Here is a 19981-nt window from a genome sequence, read left to right as displayed (position 1 = left end):
CTCCTGTAATTGAGTAAACGTTATTTTAAAAAGTATCTAGACACTAAAAATGTATTTAAATACAAAAGTAAAAAATATATTTTTATTGTCATAGCAGTGCTAGCAATACTTAGCTAGCATTAGTGCTGTAAACAAGCTTACATGAGCCACAACTGACATGTCGAGAACATGAATTATTCTTCATGAAGTGCTACTATAACACTAAATGGCATTTGTTTCAAGTTATATTTTTTGGGAGTGTACCATCTAAATTAAAAAAGTGATATATACAAATTGTGCAGCAATGTTTATTACGCGTCACTTTTGAATCATCTGTTGCCTCATGTCCCTTTGCCCTGCCTCTATTTGTTTGTCTTCTGCCCAGTGTTTTGCAAATGAAGCATGGGCATTTTTTCAATTTTATTTTGGGGAATGGATATGGGCGTATTATAACAAACCAAGTAGGTACAATCTCTGCGTTTTATCCCTAGTGGACATACACGTAAGATAACTCGGATTTGCAAAATAAAATAAGAAGAAATACTAGGCTGCTTCTCGAGAATGCCCAAAGTTCTAAAATAAAACTGTGGCATGACAACTGTAGTGATACTTTTATCACATCACTTCACTTCTACCTTTGTCCTCTCTTTGTGACAGGAGCGTGGCTGGTTCGGCTGTGAGCGAGGATGGGGGTCGCCGAATTCAGCACTTGCTGGATGGCGGCCTCCTCAGTCGCCGCCCCAGCGGAGTTACTCATCCATTTTGTAGAGCATAATTTGCACTCAGCTATGTGTTGTCAGTGGTGTTTACCTTAAACTATGTCTGCATGGCTGACATGGTTCCTAACCCGGAAGATGTATGTTAAGATGGTGAATGGTATTGATGTGTACTGTTGGTGCATTTTCACAAAGACAGCAGTATAGTATGGACAACCTCTGGGTCATTGAGACTAAGTTATTAGAGTTTGTGCTACCTGAGATTTGAAATGAGGTAGATGACGTTTTGGAACAATGTTGACATCTTTTCCACCGCTCTGTGTGTACTCAGAGTAATGAATAATTCACCACAACTTTCAAGAATGTGATTTCCAAAGCCTGTTTAATCTGTTGTTGATGCTTGTATTACAGTACATGGCAGGTTGACTTCTCCCAGTGGTAAACGGAAGCTTTGGCAAACGTGTTGTTTCTTGGTGTCAGCTCCCTGCAAGAAAATCTAGCGCAACAAATCTCACGAGGGGAAAAAATTGTTAGGAGCATTTGACAGTACTATCCTCATGTGAGAAAAATATTTATGCCTCTATGAGGTTGCCTGTTCCATAGGTATTGCATGATTTATTATTGGATGTTGCTAGAATAGATTGATTACTGCTTTCAAATGGGATCGGTGAGATAGGTTCAGAAAACAGGTGAGCCGTGATTGGTCATTACCTGAGCACTGAGCAAATGTGGTACAATTTTCAGTCGACATCAAGGGGCAAATATTCTGAGATGGATAAAAAAAGGTGGTGCTTAACTCATATTCCACAAATACCATATTAATTAAAATGTCGAGTGGAGCTACATAGAACTTATTGTAAAGAAAATTTTGGGGTTGACTTCCTCTTTAACGACCATGACATTAAGGACTAGGAGTATTGGATATCAAAAGAGTGCAAGATATAAGAATGCTGCCTTGTTCTACATTCAGGAGGAATTTTTAATTAAACTGGTCTTGGTCGAGGCTGCATTTAGTGTTTCTAACCAACACAGCAGGAAACCCGAAGACCCCTTTTGTAAAGACTACAGGTTTTATGAATGGTACTATTGGATCACTGCACAGTTTGCTTTGGTGCAAGAGTTGTTCCTCCCTGTCGTGGCTTTGACATTTTATTGCAGCCTATTCTTAGGTTGTTTATAAACTGATAAGTTCGGCCATGTTATAAGGGAGAATTTTGTTTTATCAATTGTTTTTGTAGGTAATCACACATGTTGTGTTGCTTGTGCTATTTGACTAGCTTCCATTGATATCCTTATCATTTTTCACAGCTATGACTAACACTTAAACATCAAAAGCCTTGTAACATTTGTTTAAAACAGCAGCAGTAAAGACGATGGATGAGTGACGTGGGCACCAGTGAACGAGAGTGCATATGCATAGTTGGCTGACTAACTTGTGACCTGGATTGAGTTGTAGCAATGGGAAGCAGCTTGTGTATGAATGTGCTTATTACATAGTTGTTTTCTTACTATTTGTACGATACTATTTGTACGAGTGATTAAAAGTGCATTGGCACCTCTGTCTATACTTGACCACTTCTGTGGGCATAACAGTACTTCCCAACTAGTGATGGTTATATTAAAATAGCCTCTTCTATTAGTTTCTCTTTTAGCTAACTTTATTTTCTTACCTTGTGTAATTGTGGGAATGCTTGACAAATTGTAGCTAGAGGGAAAGTATTAACTATACAATGAGTGTTGAAATATTGTGAGAATTTTCTGGCACATCTTCTGTGGTGCACAAGTCCATTTGAAACACTGGATTTGCTAACATTTGCTACAGCCGCTTAATTGGGTTTGGCAGTCTACCAGTTGAAAGGCATCATTGGGAGTGATGCTAATTGATGGTCATTATCAACTGTATAGTTTCTCGGGTCGTAGTTCATTTGCTAAGAAACTGATGTCATTTTTTAATGAAGTGTTTGATTTTGTAGGTCAAGTTAATCCTCACTGTTTTTTTTATTTGGTTTTGTATTTGACATGTACTAAATATATAAATATCAACCTTTTCTGAAGGTATGAAGCATGTTTGCTGTCAGAAATGTACCAACGGTTTGGGATTTTGCTTCCTATTTCCCTCTGTGAAATGAAACTGCCAAAAAAAGAAAATCATATCAATTGGCAACTCTTAAGTCAGTTATTACTCATATCATCGAAGGATGTTCTATTCTGTACCTGCGGTTTTAGTTTACCAAGCTTTTTTTTTTTTTTTTTTTGCCATCTCTGTTGCAGAGAATGCCAGCTCCGATCAGATTGCGGGAGCTGATCCGGACTATCCGGACAGCGCGGACCCAGGCAGAGGAGCGCGAAATGATCCAGAAAGAGTGCGCTGCTATCCGCTCATCTTTTCGAGAGGAGGACAATACATACCGTTGCAGAAATGTGGCAAAGCTCCTTTATATGCACATGTTGGGCTACCCGGCGCACTTTGGGCAGGTAAGTTAGCGGCATTGTGTGCAGAGTATGATTCTGATGGACACTCGGTAATATCCTATCCTTGTGTTATTGTTTTTCCTCCAGCTTGAGTGCCTGAAGCTGATTGCATCCCAGAAGTTTACTGACAAGCGAATAGGTTATTTAGGAGCGATGCTTCTGTTGGACGAGAGGCAGGACGTGCATCTATTAATGACAAATTGCATTAAGAAGTAAGCTGCAAGCCTCAATGTGTCCATTAGATATTCTGCTGGGAAATATGTTGTTGTTCTTCATAGAACGTGTCTGTACAGTGTCCTTAATCTTTCTGTTTGTGCCTGTTTGTTGTGTTTAATGGCGCTCAATGCAATTGTTCTCTGTTGTTCTCAGTGACTTGAATCACAGCACACAGTACGTCCAGGGGCTGGCCTTGTGCACTTTGGGCTGCATGGGCTCCTCAGAAATGTGCCGTGACCTGGCGGGAGAGGTTGAGAAGCTACTCAAAACGTCCAACTCTTATTTGAGGAAAAAGGTGAGCTGCAGGTTTATGAATGCAGGTACATCTCTTAAACTCATTTGCTCCCAAAAACGTATAAATACCTTCTATTTTAAATATTACCTAAAGATGTATTTATACTTTTTATATGTTATTGGTTATGCTAGAGCATACAGAAGGCTTTGATGCAGCCTTTGAACTGAAGAGCATGCTAATGGTAAAGGTAGTTATTACAAAAACGGCCAGCAGGTGGCAGCAGAGTATAAGAGATCAATCAGGGCCATGTGGCAAATGGCTCTTTTCTCCACTGTTTTAAACAGATTTGTTAATAATGATGAAACTTAGCTATAATCTAATGGTAATTTCTGTAAAACAGAAACGGATAGAATATACTATTTTTCCTGATGAAAGAAGAGACACTAATCTTTCTTTTGGTAGGTTCCATGATTTTTATAGCAATCAAACAGAATATTCTGTGGGCCTTGCAAAATCAGTCAATGGAAGTGAACGAGTTAAAATGAAGGAAATTACTTCGCCCATCTTCTTTCCTATATTGTCTTATGCAGGGGTTTATGTGCTTCAGACTCCCATTGTGTTGACATAAATGACATAGTTGCACCATCATATATGCTGTAAAATGCAGCTTGGCAGCTCTACAAATCACTAGAATTGAATTAACCAATTTAAGAGAACAGCTTGTATGACACCTTGCATCTTCACAAGTAATTCATTGATGATTGCTAGTTTTGGGCTGCATTTAAGCTAGCAAAACCTGTGACTGCATCCAACAGAGAATAAAGACCATAATGATTTTAAGTTTTTAACCAATGATAAATGCAACTTGGAGCACAGCATGTTGACAATTTGGACTGTATATGCTGAAGAATTATTTAACGCCCCCCAAGTCGAATATTGTTTTTGGTTCAACTCTGTTTTCCCCCTGTGTCTTATGTCTAAATGTTTGTTTTGCTGACAGGCGGCGCTGTGCGCAGTTCATGTCATCAGAAAGGTTCCCGAACTTATGGAAATGTTCCTTCCAGCCACAAAAAACCTGCTGAGCGAGAAGAACCACGGTGAGTGTAAACGGTTTGTCAGGATGCGTTTGGTGCCTGCCCTTCACCACTGCACCACTCATCCTTTTCCCTGCCACTCACTGCGCTGTGCCCTGCCCTGTTTGATGAGTGTCCTTCACAGGGCGGAGTAGAATTAATGAGCCCAAAGCTAAAACGTCAAGTAAATACTGATAGGTAAGACATTTGAATGATCAATCTTGCAGACTTTGTGGAAGTAGTTTGCGCCTCTAAAATATCTACACTTTGCTGTTTGACAATATTATTTTTCAGGGCGTTTAAAAGATCACAGATCTGTAAAAATGTTTCTTCAATAATTTGTTACATTTATAATATAAGGTTATATTGACACTCAGTTCATTTGAGCAATTATTGGCTTTGTTCAGCACGTTGAACATTTTCACTCCACTCTAATGCAAAGTGTATGGGGGAAGTGTGATCTAAAACGGAAGTCTAGTTCTGGAAGTGAGTGGAGACACTCGTTTTAAACATGGCCTGGCATGCTTCGGCAACATATTGTTAATTAACCAGACATATAATCTAATTAGAATTAGAACTAAGTGGCGATTCACTTCATTGGACAGCAGCAATGTGCATGTTCACTCATTCACCATAATACTCCTTAATTTGCATTCCTGTTTGTAAATGATCAATTGAACTTGCAACAATTAGCATGTAATTCTTAGGCTCCTGTGTATAATATTGGAACCGCTACCATGATTTGATGATTTGTTAGCGTCACGTCATGCTATCATAATAGCTGTGCAGTGTTGTGGCTGTTGGCCATGATAAACCTTTAAACTCATGTTCAATCAGAAGTTTTATTACCTTCCTTTACAGCTGCATAAAACACCCAATGTACTCCCGCACAAGTCTTGTGCACCCCTCCCTTGTCAGCATAATGACCTCTGGTTTGTTTATCCCTCAGGTGTTCTCCATACATCTGTTGTCCTCCTTACTGAGATGTGTGAGAGGAGTCCTGACATGCTGTCTCACTTCAGAAAGGTACAAACGCAGTCTGTTTAGGTCTTGATATTTACTTGATTTGTGATCCTGCCTGTATAATTTTTTTTTTTTTTTTTTAAGTACGTAATTAAAAATGCACCAAGCAAAGCTGGTGTATCCCTCCATTGGATTTAAAATAGATAGCTTTAGTACCTGTGCCTTACATGCACTTGTTTAAAAAGGTTAAATACAACCTTTTTTTCTAGTGAATTAATAAATGTGATAGTCGACACAATACTCGATTTTAAAAATACTTGATAGCCGCATACCTAAAAGAAAGCATGCTAGTGTGCCCCTGTCCTACTTTCCACAGACATTAAGTTGGTTGTGTGACTACCCATGCTAATTGCAGTATTTAGTTCCTGCATTTGTACTCTGCACTTTTATTATGGATTTAAGCGATTAAGCTCATGTCGTACTTAAGATGTCATACTCGATGCCTCCCTTGTGCTCCCATTTTCATCTCTGTTTAAGATTAAATGGGCACTCGTGAGTGAAAGTTAATGGCAGAGCGCAGCGCCACCAAAACGTGCACATCCAGCTATTTTTAGGTCACGTGCAGGATAAAAATATGTGTGATGGACGGTAGAAGAAAAGTGGATGTCTGCACACTGGATTAACAGCTCCCAGCACTAAAATGACAGAGGCAATGATTCACCAGGCAAGCCATTAAAGCAAAGAGAGATATTAATGTGCCGATGCCCACTTCTCGGCTATACCAAATAAAACTGGCCAAATGGATTTTTGGCCCTTTTAGTCCCACACTGTAAGACAACGCTAACACCTTGGGATTTGGACTGAATTGTGCGTCAGTGTTTTATCATTCTTTTGCTGTCTTTTTTTGCTTGTACTCTATTTCACTTGCTGCTGTCGTCTCTTGATGCAGCAAAAACTATGCCTGAAGCGCCACCCCTCATGTTCATGATCTACTTATTTTGAGCTCTCTGAAAGTGATTTTCCACTCCCTAACATCTACCTCATATTTTTTCTGTCATTTGTCCTTGTTACAATTCCTGCATTGTGTTAGAATGAGAAGGTAAGAGTGCATTCTGATCTCATAGCTGGTGCATGCTGTAATTAGTATTCACTTTTCACAGTCACCTGAGATGTAATCAATCTGTCCTGTAATTCATGGTGCTTTTTTTCCCCCCTGAAAAATTGTTTTAATTTGGATTTCTCTTGTACGGTGATCATTGCAATGTCAGTGTTATCAATAGTAGCCAAAGCGGTGATTCATTTGTCAGCTACACTCCTCATCCGATTCTTTTGATCTGATTTGCCAAATATGCAACTCATTTGGTCACTGTTGAGTGAGTCTATTCTCACATGATTGCCACAGGTGTTGTCACCAGGAACTGATGGTATTCACAATGTTTGTCATCGAGGTTGTTTCCATATATCGCTATATGCAAAGATAATTTTAGGTCTGTAGTTATGGAGTAAAACAACAATGTTAACGTTAAGTTATTGCAGGATATTTGTTTTCGTTTTGGGTAGTTTGTCGCCATCCTCACAATTTCTGTAAAATGTGTCCACTCAACTTTGCTTAGACCAGAAACCGTTACACAAAACTTAGTCCTCAAAAATAGAGCACTTGAAGATTAATTTTCTTGTGGTTTCTAACAGATTCTAATTCTAAAGTAACCTTTATTTTCACTGAATTCTCGTAGATTAGTGATCCTGTAAACTAAATGTGTGTTCTTCTAACCAAATATTTCTCTACAAAAGATTTGATTTGATATCAAGAGATTTTCAGTTTGATTGTTGTTTTTCTTTTTAACTGCTAACCTCTCCATTTTGTTTTTGATAGTTTCTAGTGATAATAATGACCACGTTTAAAATAATATTTTTTCCTCTAAGTGTTGATGCAGTGTATTGAATATCTTAACAAAATATTGTGACACCACCTCTTTTCTATTTTGGTCTTGGTCTTTTTTTATAGCTTGTTCCACAATTGGTGAGAATCCTGAAGAACCTAATAATGTCTGGATACTCGCCTGAGCATGATGTGTCGGGCATAAGCGATCCTTTTCTGCAGGTAAATCTTCTCACGTTTCCTTTTTTTTAATCCACAGGTTCATATAAATTTAGAAAAAGGGGTGCAACATCAATTTTGTTGTGATTTTTCAAATGAGTATCAGAAGTGGATGACCATCTCGCCATTCACCTGTTTTTGTCAAGTTTGGCCACGTCCAGTGTGCAGCAGGCCATACTGAAGTGAATTGCATTTCATCTACATTGACAGACTTGTTTCCCTTGTGCTAGGTGCGGATATTGAGACTACTGCGAATTTTAGGCAGGAGCGATGATGACTCCAGTGAAGCAATGAATGACATTCTTGCACAGGTTAGACTTGATTACGTCCTTATGTGACATTTTTTGTTGTTTTTATTCTAAACTCAGCTGTGACATTTCCTTATCAAACAACTAATTTCCCTTTTATTCTGTGCGTCAGGAGTATTTCTAGCAGCAGACGCATTCATACTTGCACCTTAAAACTGTTTTCATTATCCCATAATGAGAAATAACAGGATAATTGACACAGAATTACACAAGAGGGGGACAGATCCCACTCAAAAGAATGTTGTATGATGATAAATATAGTGATCCATCGACTGAAAGACTTTTAATACGTTATATTATCTGACAGCATCCATCATCTAGGGATGTCAGAATTGTTGTAGTGCCCTTGAAAATGGCCTTAAAATGAGATGTTAGAGCGCCACCTGTTTTCAGAAGAACTGAATACCTGAAAAGGACTAAAGATCGGGTTGATTTGAATAACTGTGTATGTATTGTATTATTCTTGGCTGCAGGTTGCAACAAATACTGAGACAAGTAAAAATGTGGGCAATGCAATCCTGTACGAGACTGTGTTGACCATCATGGACATCAAGTCAGAAAGTGGACTGAGGGTGAACTAATTACCTTATGCAAACTTCAAAACAGCATTTAAGTTTGTTTTGTTTTTTTAAATTCTATTCTGACATGTAACTCTTTTGTGTTACAGGTTTTGGCAATTAATATATTAGGGCGATTCCTCCTTAATAATGACAAAAATATAAGGTAATTCATATATTGTGTTTTCTGGCAATTGTCACATTTATGCATTTGGCAAACATTGGTACTCTGAAAATGCAACTTAATTTGGATATTTACATGTATGGCTGTGCAATTAATCAAAACTTAATTGCAATTTCAATTATTACGCTCCACAATTACAAAATCAGCATAATCATAAAAAAAGATTAGTAATACTAATTTTTGGGTTGTTTAAATTTATACATTTGCACCTTTTTTTAAATTTTAAAATAACTAATTTAATAAATTTAGTTTCATCCAAGAGGAACTTGCATAATTAGTGTTTCAAATAACTTCTTAAATTAATATATTTTTTTTAAATTAGTTTTTTTTTACGTTTAAACATTTTCTTGTTTTGTACAAAAAATTATCATCCTACACAGTGCACATGCTACACTTTAACTTCCAAGTTTTTACCAACATAAATAAATAAATATACATTAAAAATATATATTATTATAAATTGGTCCAAAAGGAACTTACATAATTCGTGTTTCAATTTTTTAATTGGTCTTAATATTTTCAAATGTTTAAACATTTTCTTGTTTTGTACCAAAAAACAAGTACCGTATTTTCCGCACTATAACGCGCACCTAAAAGCCTTCAATTTTTTTGAAAAGCTGACCATGCGCCTTATAATCCAGTGCGCCTTATATATGGATCAATATTGAGCCGCAACAGGTCTCGCTGTCAAGACGCTATCGGTGACCCTGCACGATCTGTGACGTGCATGCGCAGAAGATCCCGCCATCTTGGATCGCTAGCTAATACTAATACTTTACCTCAGAGAAAATAATAAAACAGCTGTTTATTCATTTTGGGAGTGAATGAAGTTGTCAGAAAGCTGATTTGTCATCTATTAATAAAGTTTGACTGACCTATCTGACTGTTTTGTTGACATTCCTTTTAGCGCAGCACTATCTAATGGATGCATAACGTAACCCCAGCCTCTACTTTAGCGACTTTATATGGAAAAAGTTTTAAAATATGTCATTCAATGAAAGTGCGCCTTATAATGCCTTATATATGGAAAAAGTTTTAAAATATGTCATTCATTGACGGTGCGCCTTATAATGCGGTGCGCCTTACCGTGATTTCAGATACTGCCAAAATAATGGTGATTATTTTCTCCATAATCGAGCAGCCCTATTTAAATGTTTTCAAAGTACTCACCTGACACTTACAATAAGCCAAAATTCATGAGAGAACAGCACAATTAAAAACATGAACACGTGTTATTTTTTTTTAATTCACCATTGCAGATATGTGGCATTGACATCCCTACTAAAGACTGTACAGACGGACCACAATGCGGTGCAAAGGCATCGAAGTACCATTGTGGATTGTTTAAAAGACCTTGACGTATCCATCAAGAGGTAAAAGGGGTGATTTTTCAGTATTTTAACATCGAGGACGTTCACCTTTTTACATAACTGTTTTGTTCCTGTCCTTGATCTTGTTGTTGTTGCCGCCCTAGACGTGCAATGGAACTGAGCTTTGCCTTGGTGAACGGCAACAACATAAGAGGCATGATGAAAGAGCTGCTCTACTTCCTGGACTCGTGCGACCCAGAATTTAAAGCCGACTGTGCATCCGGAGTCTTCCTAGCAGCAGAAAAGTATGATATTGACACAGATTGTCCACATTACTTGCTGTTTTGCTCTTTTTTTTGTTCTACTATGACAAATAATGCACCCAAGGACTTAAACTATATTTTTCAAGAGAAAAGAAAGAAATGCTGTGTGATGATAACAAGAGTGATCCATCGTCTGAAAGACTGTTGATTCTTTATATTATCTGACAGCATACATCACATTATCACCTTGTATTGTTTATTAAAAAACAACAACTTAACATTGCTTGAAATATCAATGTGTTACAGGTATGCTCCTTCAAAAAGATGGCACATAGACACTATAATGAGAGTTTTGACTACAGTACGTATTATACTTTATACCCAAGACGTAAAACTGTTTCCTTCTTATTAAAAGTTAGTACTTGGAGCTATTTCTAATCAATAACCTACTTGTATGTATTCTAATCAGCATGTCTGCTCATCTTTTCAGGCAGGCAGTTATGTGCGCGACGATTCCGTGCCCAACCTTATTCAGCTCATCACAAACAGTGTTGAGATGCACGCATACACAGTCCAGAGACTTTACAAAGCTCTTCTGGATGACATCTCACAGGTCAGAACTGGGACCTGACTTTATGCTTCATCTCTGACATACTCTCGTTTTTCTGTCAGCAGGCAGAAGAGATTGACCCTTGTTTGTGTCTGTGTAGCAACCTCTCGTCCAAGTCGCATCCTGGTGTATAGGAGAGTATGGCGACCTTCTGGTTTCTGGACAGTGTGAAGAAGAGGAGCCCATTCAGGTAACAGACATACAGATACAATGCTCAAAGGTATACATTTATCTTCTGCAAAGAATTGCTATTATTACTGTCGTATTGACTGAGAAGCTGAGTCTCCAGTACATTATGTACGTATGTCGAAAACTGACCCAATGTGCTTTGGAGGGAAGTGTGACAAAAACTGTTTTTTTATAAAGAAGAATATTGTACTGTATAGTGCTGTCCATGCTGAGACGATGTGCATACAGTCCTTCCTTTTCTACACAAGGTGACTGAAGATGAAGTTCTGGATGTGCTGGAAGGGCTTCTCGTATCCAATCTGTCCACGCCGGTGACTCGAGGCTATTCACTTACCGCCATCATGAAGCTGTCGACTCGCTTCAGTGGTGTCAAGTGAGTCACTGGATTGAACGCTACATAATGAGGCTTTGCAGTCATGAACTAATTTAGAACAACATGCACCCGTGCAATTCCCTCCTAAAATTCCATTTTCTCGTAGCCGAATCAAGAAGGTGGTTTCAATATACGGCAGCAGCATTGACGTTGAGCTGCAACAGAGAGCAGTGGAGTACAACGCACTTTTCAAGAAATACGACCACATGAGGTAAAGTGGCAGCGAAACTCAAACACCTAATACAAATAAAATGGACCATTTAGTGGGATTGGTCTTTTGTGTAGTGGTCCAGTATGGTTCATCCTCCACTGCTCGTCTCCCCCCCTTAGGCCAGCTCTCCTCGAGCGAATGCCCATAATGGAGAAAACGGCCACTAATGGCCCCACAGAGATTGTGCAGACCAATGGAGAGACAGAACCCTCTGTTGGAGACGCTAAACATCCACCCCCTGTCACTCAGCCGACCAACCAGGTAAGCAACTTGGAATACTTAATTTTGGAGTGAAGCTAAAATTGAACACCTGTAAATATTGAAGAGAGACACTTATTTGACTTTTATCCCCAGGCAAATGATTTATTAGACCTGCTGGGTGGTAATGATGTGGTGCCAGTAATCCATAACACAGTGCCCCCCAAGCCAACGTCATCTGGAGGAGAGCTGCTGGACCTGCTGGGTGACATCTCACTAAGTGGTAGGATACTCAACATCTTACCAGTTCAACATGTGGGAATTACTGTGTCCGCACACAGTAAAAAACCAAAAACCAAAAAAAAAAGTAACATCAAGTATGATTAATCTCATTCTAATATCTTCAGCAAAATGAGGCTGAGCTTGAAATACTTCCCGTTTTCACTCTTATTTCAAATTTACACAATGTTAAACAACAGTCTGCTGCTGTTGTTGTTAAAACTCCAGGTTATTATAGGACGTATGTAGTATAATTGTTAAATGTTTTCAGTGAAACTTGCATAGACGTTTTGAGTAGAATATAAATGGCAAGATGCCTCATAATTCAGAACACATACCATGTACAGTAAACTACACTCCATCACGGGTTCTGGATTCATGTTGTTTTTATTTATTTATTTTTTTGTCGAGTTATAATTCAATTTTTTTGGTTTGTATGTTACTCCACTTTCAGCCACTAAATGGCAGAACACTACTGTTTATCACTATAAATTTGAAAAAAGAGTGAAAACAGGATGTATTTCAAGATGAGTCAATTTTTTTTGAAGAGATTAGAACTGTATTTTATGCCTACAGAAAGCAAGGACTATAGTTTTCATTTATCTTAATATGTGCTATAAATTCTATAAAACATGTTAAAGGAATACAAGACTTCTGAAAAAGTAACCAGTTATTCTGTGAAATGGTTAATTTCAACTCTTCCCTGAAAAAAATTGTCAATTTATTTTTAGCGAGTACTATGATTTAATAGTAATTTTTATGAATATTTTTGCATTAAGTACAGTATTGGCCATTTTGGACAGTCGTGATCTTCGTGATGTATCGCGTGCGTACAATACACATTGAATGACATGCCTGCCAATGAAACAAAGAACTCAGGAGGTATTATTGTGTCCCACGGCAGACATCAAAGGTGGAATTACGCCCTATAGCACAGAAGCACTTCTACAAAAGCAGTACAGCCACGGAGGATTTGCCAAACATTTGTGTCAGCCGAAAGCCAGGATAAAACTTGCCGGACTCATTCAGCCGGCCGAGTAGAAGTTGGGTAGTGTCTGCAAGTTGCGTGTTACAGTGGCTCAAATTACCAGTCAAGTCACCATTGACATTGTTCACTCTGGAAATGTAAGTTGTGGACGGTAAACATCCAGGTGACTTTTACTCTGACAGGCCATGCTACATGTTGTGTGCTAAGCATGCTTTGGGCCACATTAGGAGAGGAGACCCTCCAACCCTGCATGGAATAATATGAAACCTGATGTGCTGAGGATTTTACTCTTCTCAGAATTGGCGCCATACTTGGGATAGAAGATGGTCTTTTTCTTGCCCATTACGTCAGCAAACTTCCATTCAAATAAACAAAGGCGGCTATTGTTTACACTCAGGATACGTCATGATGATCACGTGACCAGGATAATGACGTTCACCACTATATGTTCTTATTTGGATACTTAATCGGTTTAAAATAAAATTCATGGAATAAGATGCCATCGATATTTTATTCGTTATACACAATTCCTAATCCAATACTGGAGAATGAGTTATAAGTCTTGTATCTCTTTAATGTGTATTTAAATTATTTCTATATCACGGATTTCACTTACTGTTGGCGTGTCTGGAACATAACCACCATGATGTAGGGCAGTTGACTGTTACGGATAGCGGATCCGTTTTTGCTTTTAATTGGTAATGGTGCATCAAACTCTCTGATGTGACCTTCCCCTCCCAAGGCGGTCCAGCCCCTGCTCCTGTTCCCTCCGTACCCACCTCCCAACCCCCTTTTCTCCTGGATGGCCTCTCCTCACAGCCCCTCTTTAATGACATTGCAGCTGCGGGTGAGACTCCTTTTCTCCCTTTACCCTCCAACACCGCATTTGAGTCGCTCCTTTACAAGCACCTCTCGGCCTAAAATCCACCTGTCTGCAGGTATTCCTCCTATGACAGCCTACAACAAGAACGGCCTGAAAATAGACTTCACATTTGAGAGAGCAAACCCGAACCCCAACGTCGCCGTCATCACCATCCACGCTTCGAACTCCACGGAGGCGGACATGACAGACTTTGTTTTTCAGGCTGCAGTACCAAAGGTAAACTTGTTCTCCGTTGTTTTTATTGGTTCTAGGTTGCTTGGCGTGTTTGGTGCGGTGTGTTGTTCATCAGTTTTTTTTTTGTTTTTTGTTTTTTGTTTTGTTTTTTTGCTTAGACGTTCCAGCTGCAGCTCTTGTCCCCCAGCAGTAATGTCGTCCAAGCACTCAACCAGGGAACCGTCACACAGGTCATCAGAGTCCTCAACCCACAGAAAGTTAGTATGCTCGAGTCTTGAGTGCCTTTAATGTATGGTGTATTGAAAAAGTCTACACACCCCACCAAATGGCTGTTTTTTCTGGTATACAAAAAAGAGGCCAAGATAAATAAGAGAGACAATTTGGATTCTTTGTAGTTATTGGTCCTTTTTAACAATTGTTTTTTTTTTTTTAACAGATTTGTTCCTTTTAAATATTGTGAACATGACGACGACGACAATATTGTGGCAGTCTTAATATCACGATATCGCCCTTATCATTACATTCCTAATATTAGTATTTCCAAAAATCATAAAGTACAATTCCCACTATTAATAAGTATAGGTGTCTTGCAAGGTTGCTGGAAAAGTCATCAGATGGGTGATACTGCCCTCTAATGGATTATCCATGCAATGCAAGTGTCAGATCATATACGTCAGGGTTTTAATGGGGGCAAAAAAAATTGTACTCATGCAATAGAGGGCTCAAAATGTCTTGTTTTTAATATGATATGTTTGGCTCTATAGAGTTAAAACTTTGCCACCATTAATGGGGCATATAAACTGTACAACTTTGTTTAAAAAAAATATATATATACTTTTAGTGAAGGGAAGTAAGAAAGTTGCAATAATGTGGTTGTAGAAGTGTGTACATTACCCTTTTAACTGGGAGATGTTTGTGTGCTCAAAATTAACCAGTCACATTCAAACTCATGTTAAATGGGAGTCAGCACACACCCGCCACCATTTTAAGTTCCTCTGATTAACACCAAATCAAGTTCAGATGTTCTAGTAGGCCTTTCCTGACATTTGTTTTGCTTTTCAAGTAGGGAAAACAAAATGAACAGGGGTGTGTAGACTTTTTATATCCAGTGCATTTGCAGTTGTCATTGAAAGAGCAACGTTCCATTTTCAGCAACAGCTGCGAATGAGGATCAAGCTGACGTACAACCACAAAGGCTCGCCTGTGCAGGACCTGGCTGAGGTCAATAACTTCCCCCCGCAGTCGTGGCAGTGATGAGTTGCTTCGTTTGCTCCTAAAAGCCCCTCCGACGGGGACTATGATTTTTTTTTAATTTTTTTTTTTGTCGCCTTGCCCCTCCTCCCTCCTCCTCTTCTTCTAACGGACTCCCCCTCAGTGACATCACTAAACGTGCAGCAGAGCGTCTTTAACGAAGGAAAAACCAGTACAAATGAAGAGAGGTGTTCGATTATCTTCACTGAACTTTTTCTTTCCTTTCTTTACTGGAGTCATAATCTCTTTTGTTAGTCATTTCTTTTATTTTGTTTGTTTTTTCCAATATCACATGAACACTGTAGTAAATATAACAAGAACTCACTTTGATAAAATGAATATTTATGATTGCTCTGAGCCTTTTAAAGCCCTAATAATGCAATCCTCAGATAATTCACTTTTGTGACCTTCCTCAAGTCATGCCTGAAAATCCATCTAGGAGGTGTTTGCATCATTACTGTCGGGCGGAGTCCTTGCATCGTCAAAATCGTTACTTTTAAAAATAAAAAAATATTTAAAAAAACAAAAACAAAAAGGCCATTTTGCTTGCATTATCAAACATCGCATCGTTACATTTAAAAAATAAAAATAAAAAATTTGTTGAAGAAAATCACTAATTTATTCCCGTCATTGTTTAAAATGGTATGTCACAACCACAAAAAAAACTGTGTCCAAAAACACTTCCAGACTTTGAGTCTTGAGATGACGTAATACTGCACAGCTCCTGTGGAGTTGGAAGGAGGTATGCAAGAGATTTTTTTCAATTTCGTTTTCATCTCAAGCTGATTACAACATTTAAACAATTTCGAATGTGAACTTAACCATATTTGGGCATATGAGGTTTCCGCCCGACAGCGAAGATAACTTCTACATGCATCTTTCCTTCAGGGCAATGTGAAAACTATTACTTTTTAAAATACAGAAGGTCATAATTGTGACATGTAAATCACAATTCCTAATGATTTCCCCCCCCGTGTGGCTCTAATGCAGTAAGCTGGTCTGTGAGACGCGTAGGCTTTCCCCAGTTGCGCTTCTCACCTCGCACAAACTTCTGTAAATGAAGCCTGTTCTGAATGTAGTTACATGCACTGAATGCTGTTCTCCCCCATCCTCTCATTTCTTTTCCATCGATGAGACGGTCATCACTTCGGCACTATTTCTGTGAAAATATGTTTGATTTCTGCAGTAAATCGACTTGATTATTTATGCCTGATATCAAAGTGACGTGCCTTTCTGACTTGACGAGAGAAAAGTTGAACATGAGCTGTTTTGTTGAGTGAGGGGAAAAAAAAGTGATCGTGCTGGATTTGGAATGGTCTTTCAACGTATTTCAAGCGCGTTTGTTTTTCCACTCTGTGGTGGGCTTTGACGGATCTCCATGATAACGCAAATTCTTGCAATGGGATCCTGATGAAGATGTTGCTGAGCTTCATTTTTGTTTTCTTTTTTTTTCTTTTTTGTCTGGAAGACCCCAAATGAAGCAAATCGTTAAAAAAAAAAAACGGCAGCTAATAGAAGTCACCTTTTTCATAGGATGGCATCAAGCGTTGTCACAAAATCTCATTCTGATCCACCGTCCCATCCCCGTCTTCAGATGTGGATTTAGCGATTAATCGAATGAGGACTTTTTAGCCGTGCGATTGATCTCGGCTCCGGTCTTCTGTGTCGGGGGAGGCTACCGTTGATACCTCACAATGTTCTCTCTTTCTACTAACTTGTTTGGAGTGGCTGGCCTGCTTTTCGTCCCCGGTCGCAAGCGAGGGGCTGCATGAAAGAAGCTGACGGCCGTTTGTACACATGCGCCATTTATCAGTTAGCGACAAACAACCTTAGCGGCCCCACGATGCTTTGATATTCAATCACTATGCTTCACTATCTAACTCCTGTGACCAAAATCAGAGAGACTATTAGCTTTGGAAATATTTTTCAGCGACGATATGTGTATATGGAGGAAAATAATTTCACTTTTTTTCTGTTGTTGACAAATGCTATATTAGCTTTTTCTGTACATATTGAGGGCTTTTACAAATTTCTTGTCTCTTGTACTATCTTTCATCCTTTTTTTAGATACCATTTTCTAAACCGGTTCTTCACGATGTATATTGTCTATGCTAAATAGTCGAGCGTAGTCAACATCAGGCTTCCCTGTATCACCACTCATCCATTGTAAAAGGTATAATATGATCTGCTGCCTGTACATTGTATATAATTGTAAAACAAACAAAGGCTGATCCACTTAAATAAAACCCCACATGAAGACTTCAAACGATTAGCTAGGACATTAATTGTATGCATATATGTACAAAAGATTCTTAAACGGATGCATTTGATGGACTGGGAGTCTTTCAAGGGCGCGGATGTGTCGTCTTTTTACAGATAGATGCCGAGGCTTGTCAGGGTTTGGTTTTAATGAGTGAGTGGTGAACTGTACTACTGAGAAAAAACGCAATGCTGCACTAGTAGCTTTCACAATGCGCCCCCATTTTGCGTAGTCTCCCTTTTTGTTGGCCTTGTGTGCGCCGAAATCTACCCCAAAACAAGAATTCATATGCCCCCAAAATTGACATTTTTAGCCTCTAAATCCCATTTAAAAGGAAAGCCATTTAAGCATTTAACATCCAGCTTAAAGTTCCATTTACTAGTGCACTCTTTGTCCTCACTAGTAAAACAACTCAGCACAATAGTAGAACAAATGTTTTCCTGCTTGATATTTATCAACTACAGGTGCAAACTCAAATCTCACAGCTACTCCGGTGCTGCAGTAGTAACACTACTACTAGTAGTACTAGTAGGCTTGTAACGCACGAGTTGCCTCTAGGGCCGTACCTAGTACGATGCCACTGTAAAGGTCACTTCCCAGCCTCAACTTGCTGGGAGGCAAATTCCGCAGTCAGTTTTCTCTCACTAACAAAATTAAGTTGTCCTACTAGTGAAGACATCAGACATCTCAGCGCACTAGTAGAATTACCATCTTACTAGTAATGTTTTGTCCACTACTGTATGACATTTCTACATAGACAAACCTGCACTAGTTGACAAACGTGTGCTACTAGTGACATTATTGATGACAGAGTACCAGTACATAAGATGACTCATTGCACTAGTAAATAAAATGTCAACTAGTAATTTTATTTCCACTACTGTTTGAGATTTCTGCACGAGTAACACATACTAGTAAGGCAACTACATGTTACAGGTGAGGAAAAACTGCACTAGTTGACAATTGCTACTACTGACTTTATCCAATTGTACTTAACATCTACTGCTTCACTAGTAGTACTAGGAGCATGCCGTAAACTTGTGCATATTTTTAACCTCACTAGTAAAATTAACCAGTAGGAGAACTATTAGTTGTCTAACTAGTATCTAGAAGTTGTTATACTCGTGAGCTCAGTACATAATTCAGTGCACAAGAAGAATAACTAGGGTGTGGTAGTAGTGCTTAAATGGAGGACAAACAGGAGGAGTGGGGGGACTAGTAAGACCCAGTCGTTCTGTTGGGGCACCCTGGTCCTTCAACTAGTGCAATGATTGGGTAACTAGTGAGAACAAAGCTTGCTGGTACATGGACGTCAAGCTGGATACGAAGGATGTGGAATAAAAGCACAAACTGCTTTCCATTTATCTCGACTGAATAAGCGCCGTTGTGCAAGTTCGAGTGCTTTACATGCCAACAGCCACAAGGGGGAGCTGCGCAAAAGAATGAGGGTGGCAAGGAAAGCTCAGTACAATTTTGTCGATATTTTTTAGGGGGGGTGTTTGTTTTTATCCCCCAACTAGTATGTCTACTTTGTCCGTTTACTTTAGTGTTGCTAATCTATACAAGGTCACGTGTACAAATGTTGAAATAAACCCAACAACATAAGTGCTTTGGACACACTTGAAGGAAGAAAAAGTATCAGTGTGTGATCTGACTTTGAAAACGTGTGTGTGCGATTGTTTGCCTGATTTTATTTGGATGCAATTTTTCAGCATGTGAAAGCCGATGTAAATAATGTCATTTCTACTCAAGCCACTAGACTTTTTGTTTTGGTTTGTCCTTTGGAAATGCAAGGAAGTTTTTTTGATTAATCTGTCCTACCCTGTCACGGGTACTCGTGTGTACAATAAGACTTTGTTCGGGATTAAAGATGGCGATAAATGAAGCGCACCCCCAGGCTCGCCCTGACTGTAAAACAAAATCTGATTTGTTGTAGCGGATGGAGCGTCTCTATTTTTTTTTTTTGTCTCCCCCCCCCAACCATCAAGTTTGTCGAATTGAACTGAACCCTAAGAAAAGTCGGCGGCTCGAAGGTGAGTGTGACTGTCAGACTGAAAGTATGATATATATGATTAAAGATGACAAGTTGTAAACTATTAAATGGGATATTTTCAATGGATGCTGTGTATTCTTGTCATTAGGGTTGCAGAAAACGGTCAAGCCAATAAAAAGATCAAACACTGCAAGTCCA

At 38.9% G+C, this 19981-nt stretch overlaps 1 protein-coding gene across 2 annotated transcripts in view; it reads left to right on the top strand.

Annotated features, from left to right (window-relative positions):
- Window positions 1–19981, top strand: part of ap1g1 (adaptor related protein complex 1 subunit gamma 1) — a 23878-nt gene extending 3897 nt beyond the window's left edge. The window contains exons 2-23 of one of the 2 annotated variants that reach the window (XM_077518515.1): window positions 2967–3170; window positions 3255–3379; window positions 3537–3678; window positions 4619–4715; window positions 5641–5717; window positions 7660–7755; window positions 7983–8063; window positions 8534–8632; window positions 8728–8783; window positions 10061–10174; window positions 10276–10416; window positions 10681–10735; window positions 10865–10987; window positions 11085–11174; window positions 11422–11546; window positions 11653–11757; window positions 11877–12018; window positions 12112–12238; window positions 13965–14069; window positions 14161–14321; window positions 14438–14536; window positions 15432–19981. In XM_077518515.1, coding sequence (XP_077374641.1) covers window positions 2970–3170; window positions 3255–3379; window positions 3537–3678; window positions 4619–4715; window positions 5641–5717; window positions 7660–7755; window positions 7983–8063; window positions 8534–8632; window positions 8728–8783; window positions 10061–10174; window positions 10276–10416; window positions 10681–10735; window positions 10865–10987; window positions 11085–11174; window positions 11422–11546; window positions 11653–11757; window positions 11877–12018; window positions 12112–12238; window positions 13965–14069; window positions 14161–14321; window positions 14438–14536; window positions 15432–15533 — 2463 coding nt within the window. In that variant the 5' untranslated portion in view covers window positions 2967–2969 and the 3' untranslated portion in view covers window positions 15534–19981. The remainder of the gene's footprint in view (window positions 1–2966; window positions 3171–3254; window positions 3380–3536; window positions 3679–4618; window positions 4716–5640; window positions 5718–7659; window positions 7756–7982; window positions 8064–8533; window positions 8633–8727; window positions 8784–10060; window positions 10175–10275; window positions 10417–10680; window positions 10736–10864; window positions 10988–11084; window positions 11175–11421; window positions 11547–11652; window positions 11758–11876; window positions 12019–12111; window positions 12239–13964; window positions 14070–14160; window positions 14322–14437; window positions 14537–15431) is intronic. The other variant, XM_077518516.1, reaches the window with a different exon arrangement.

The sequence above is a fragment of the Festucalex cinctus genome, chromosome 4 (genome assembly GCF_051991245.1).
Source record: "Festucalex cinctus isolate MCC-2025b chromosome 4, RoL_Fcin_1.0, whole genome shotgun sequence".
Taxonomy (NCBI): Eukaryota; Metazoa; Chordata; class Actinopteri; order Syngnathiformes; family Syngnathidae; genus Festucalex; species Festucalex cinctus.
The sequence above is the reverse complement of the archived record's forward strand: the minus strand, read 5'-3'. Positions and strand labels throughout refer to the sequence as shown.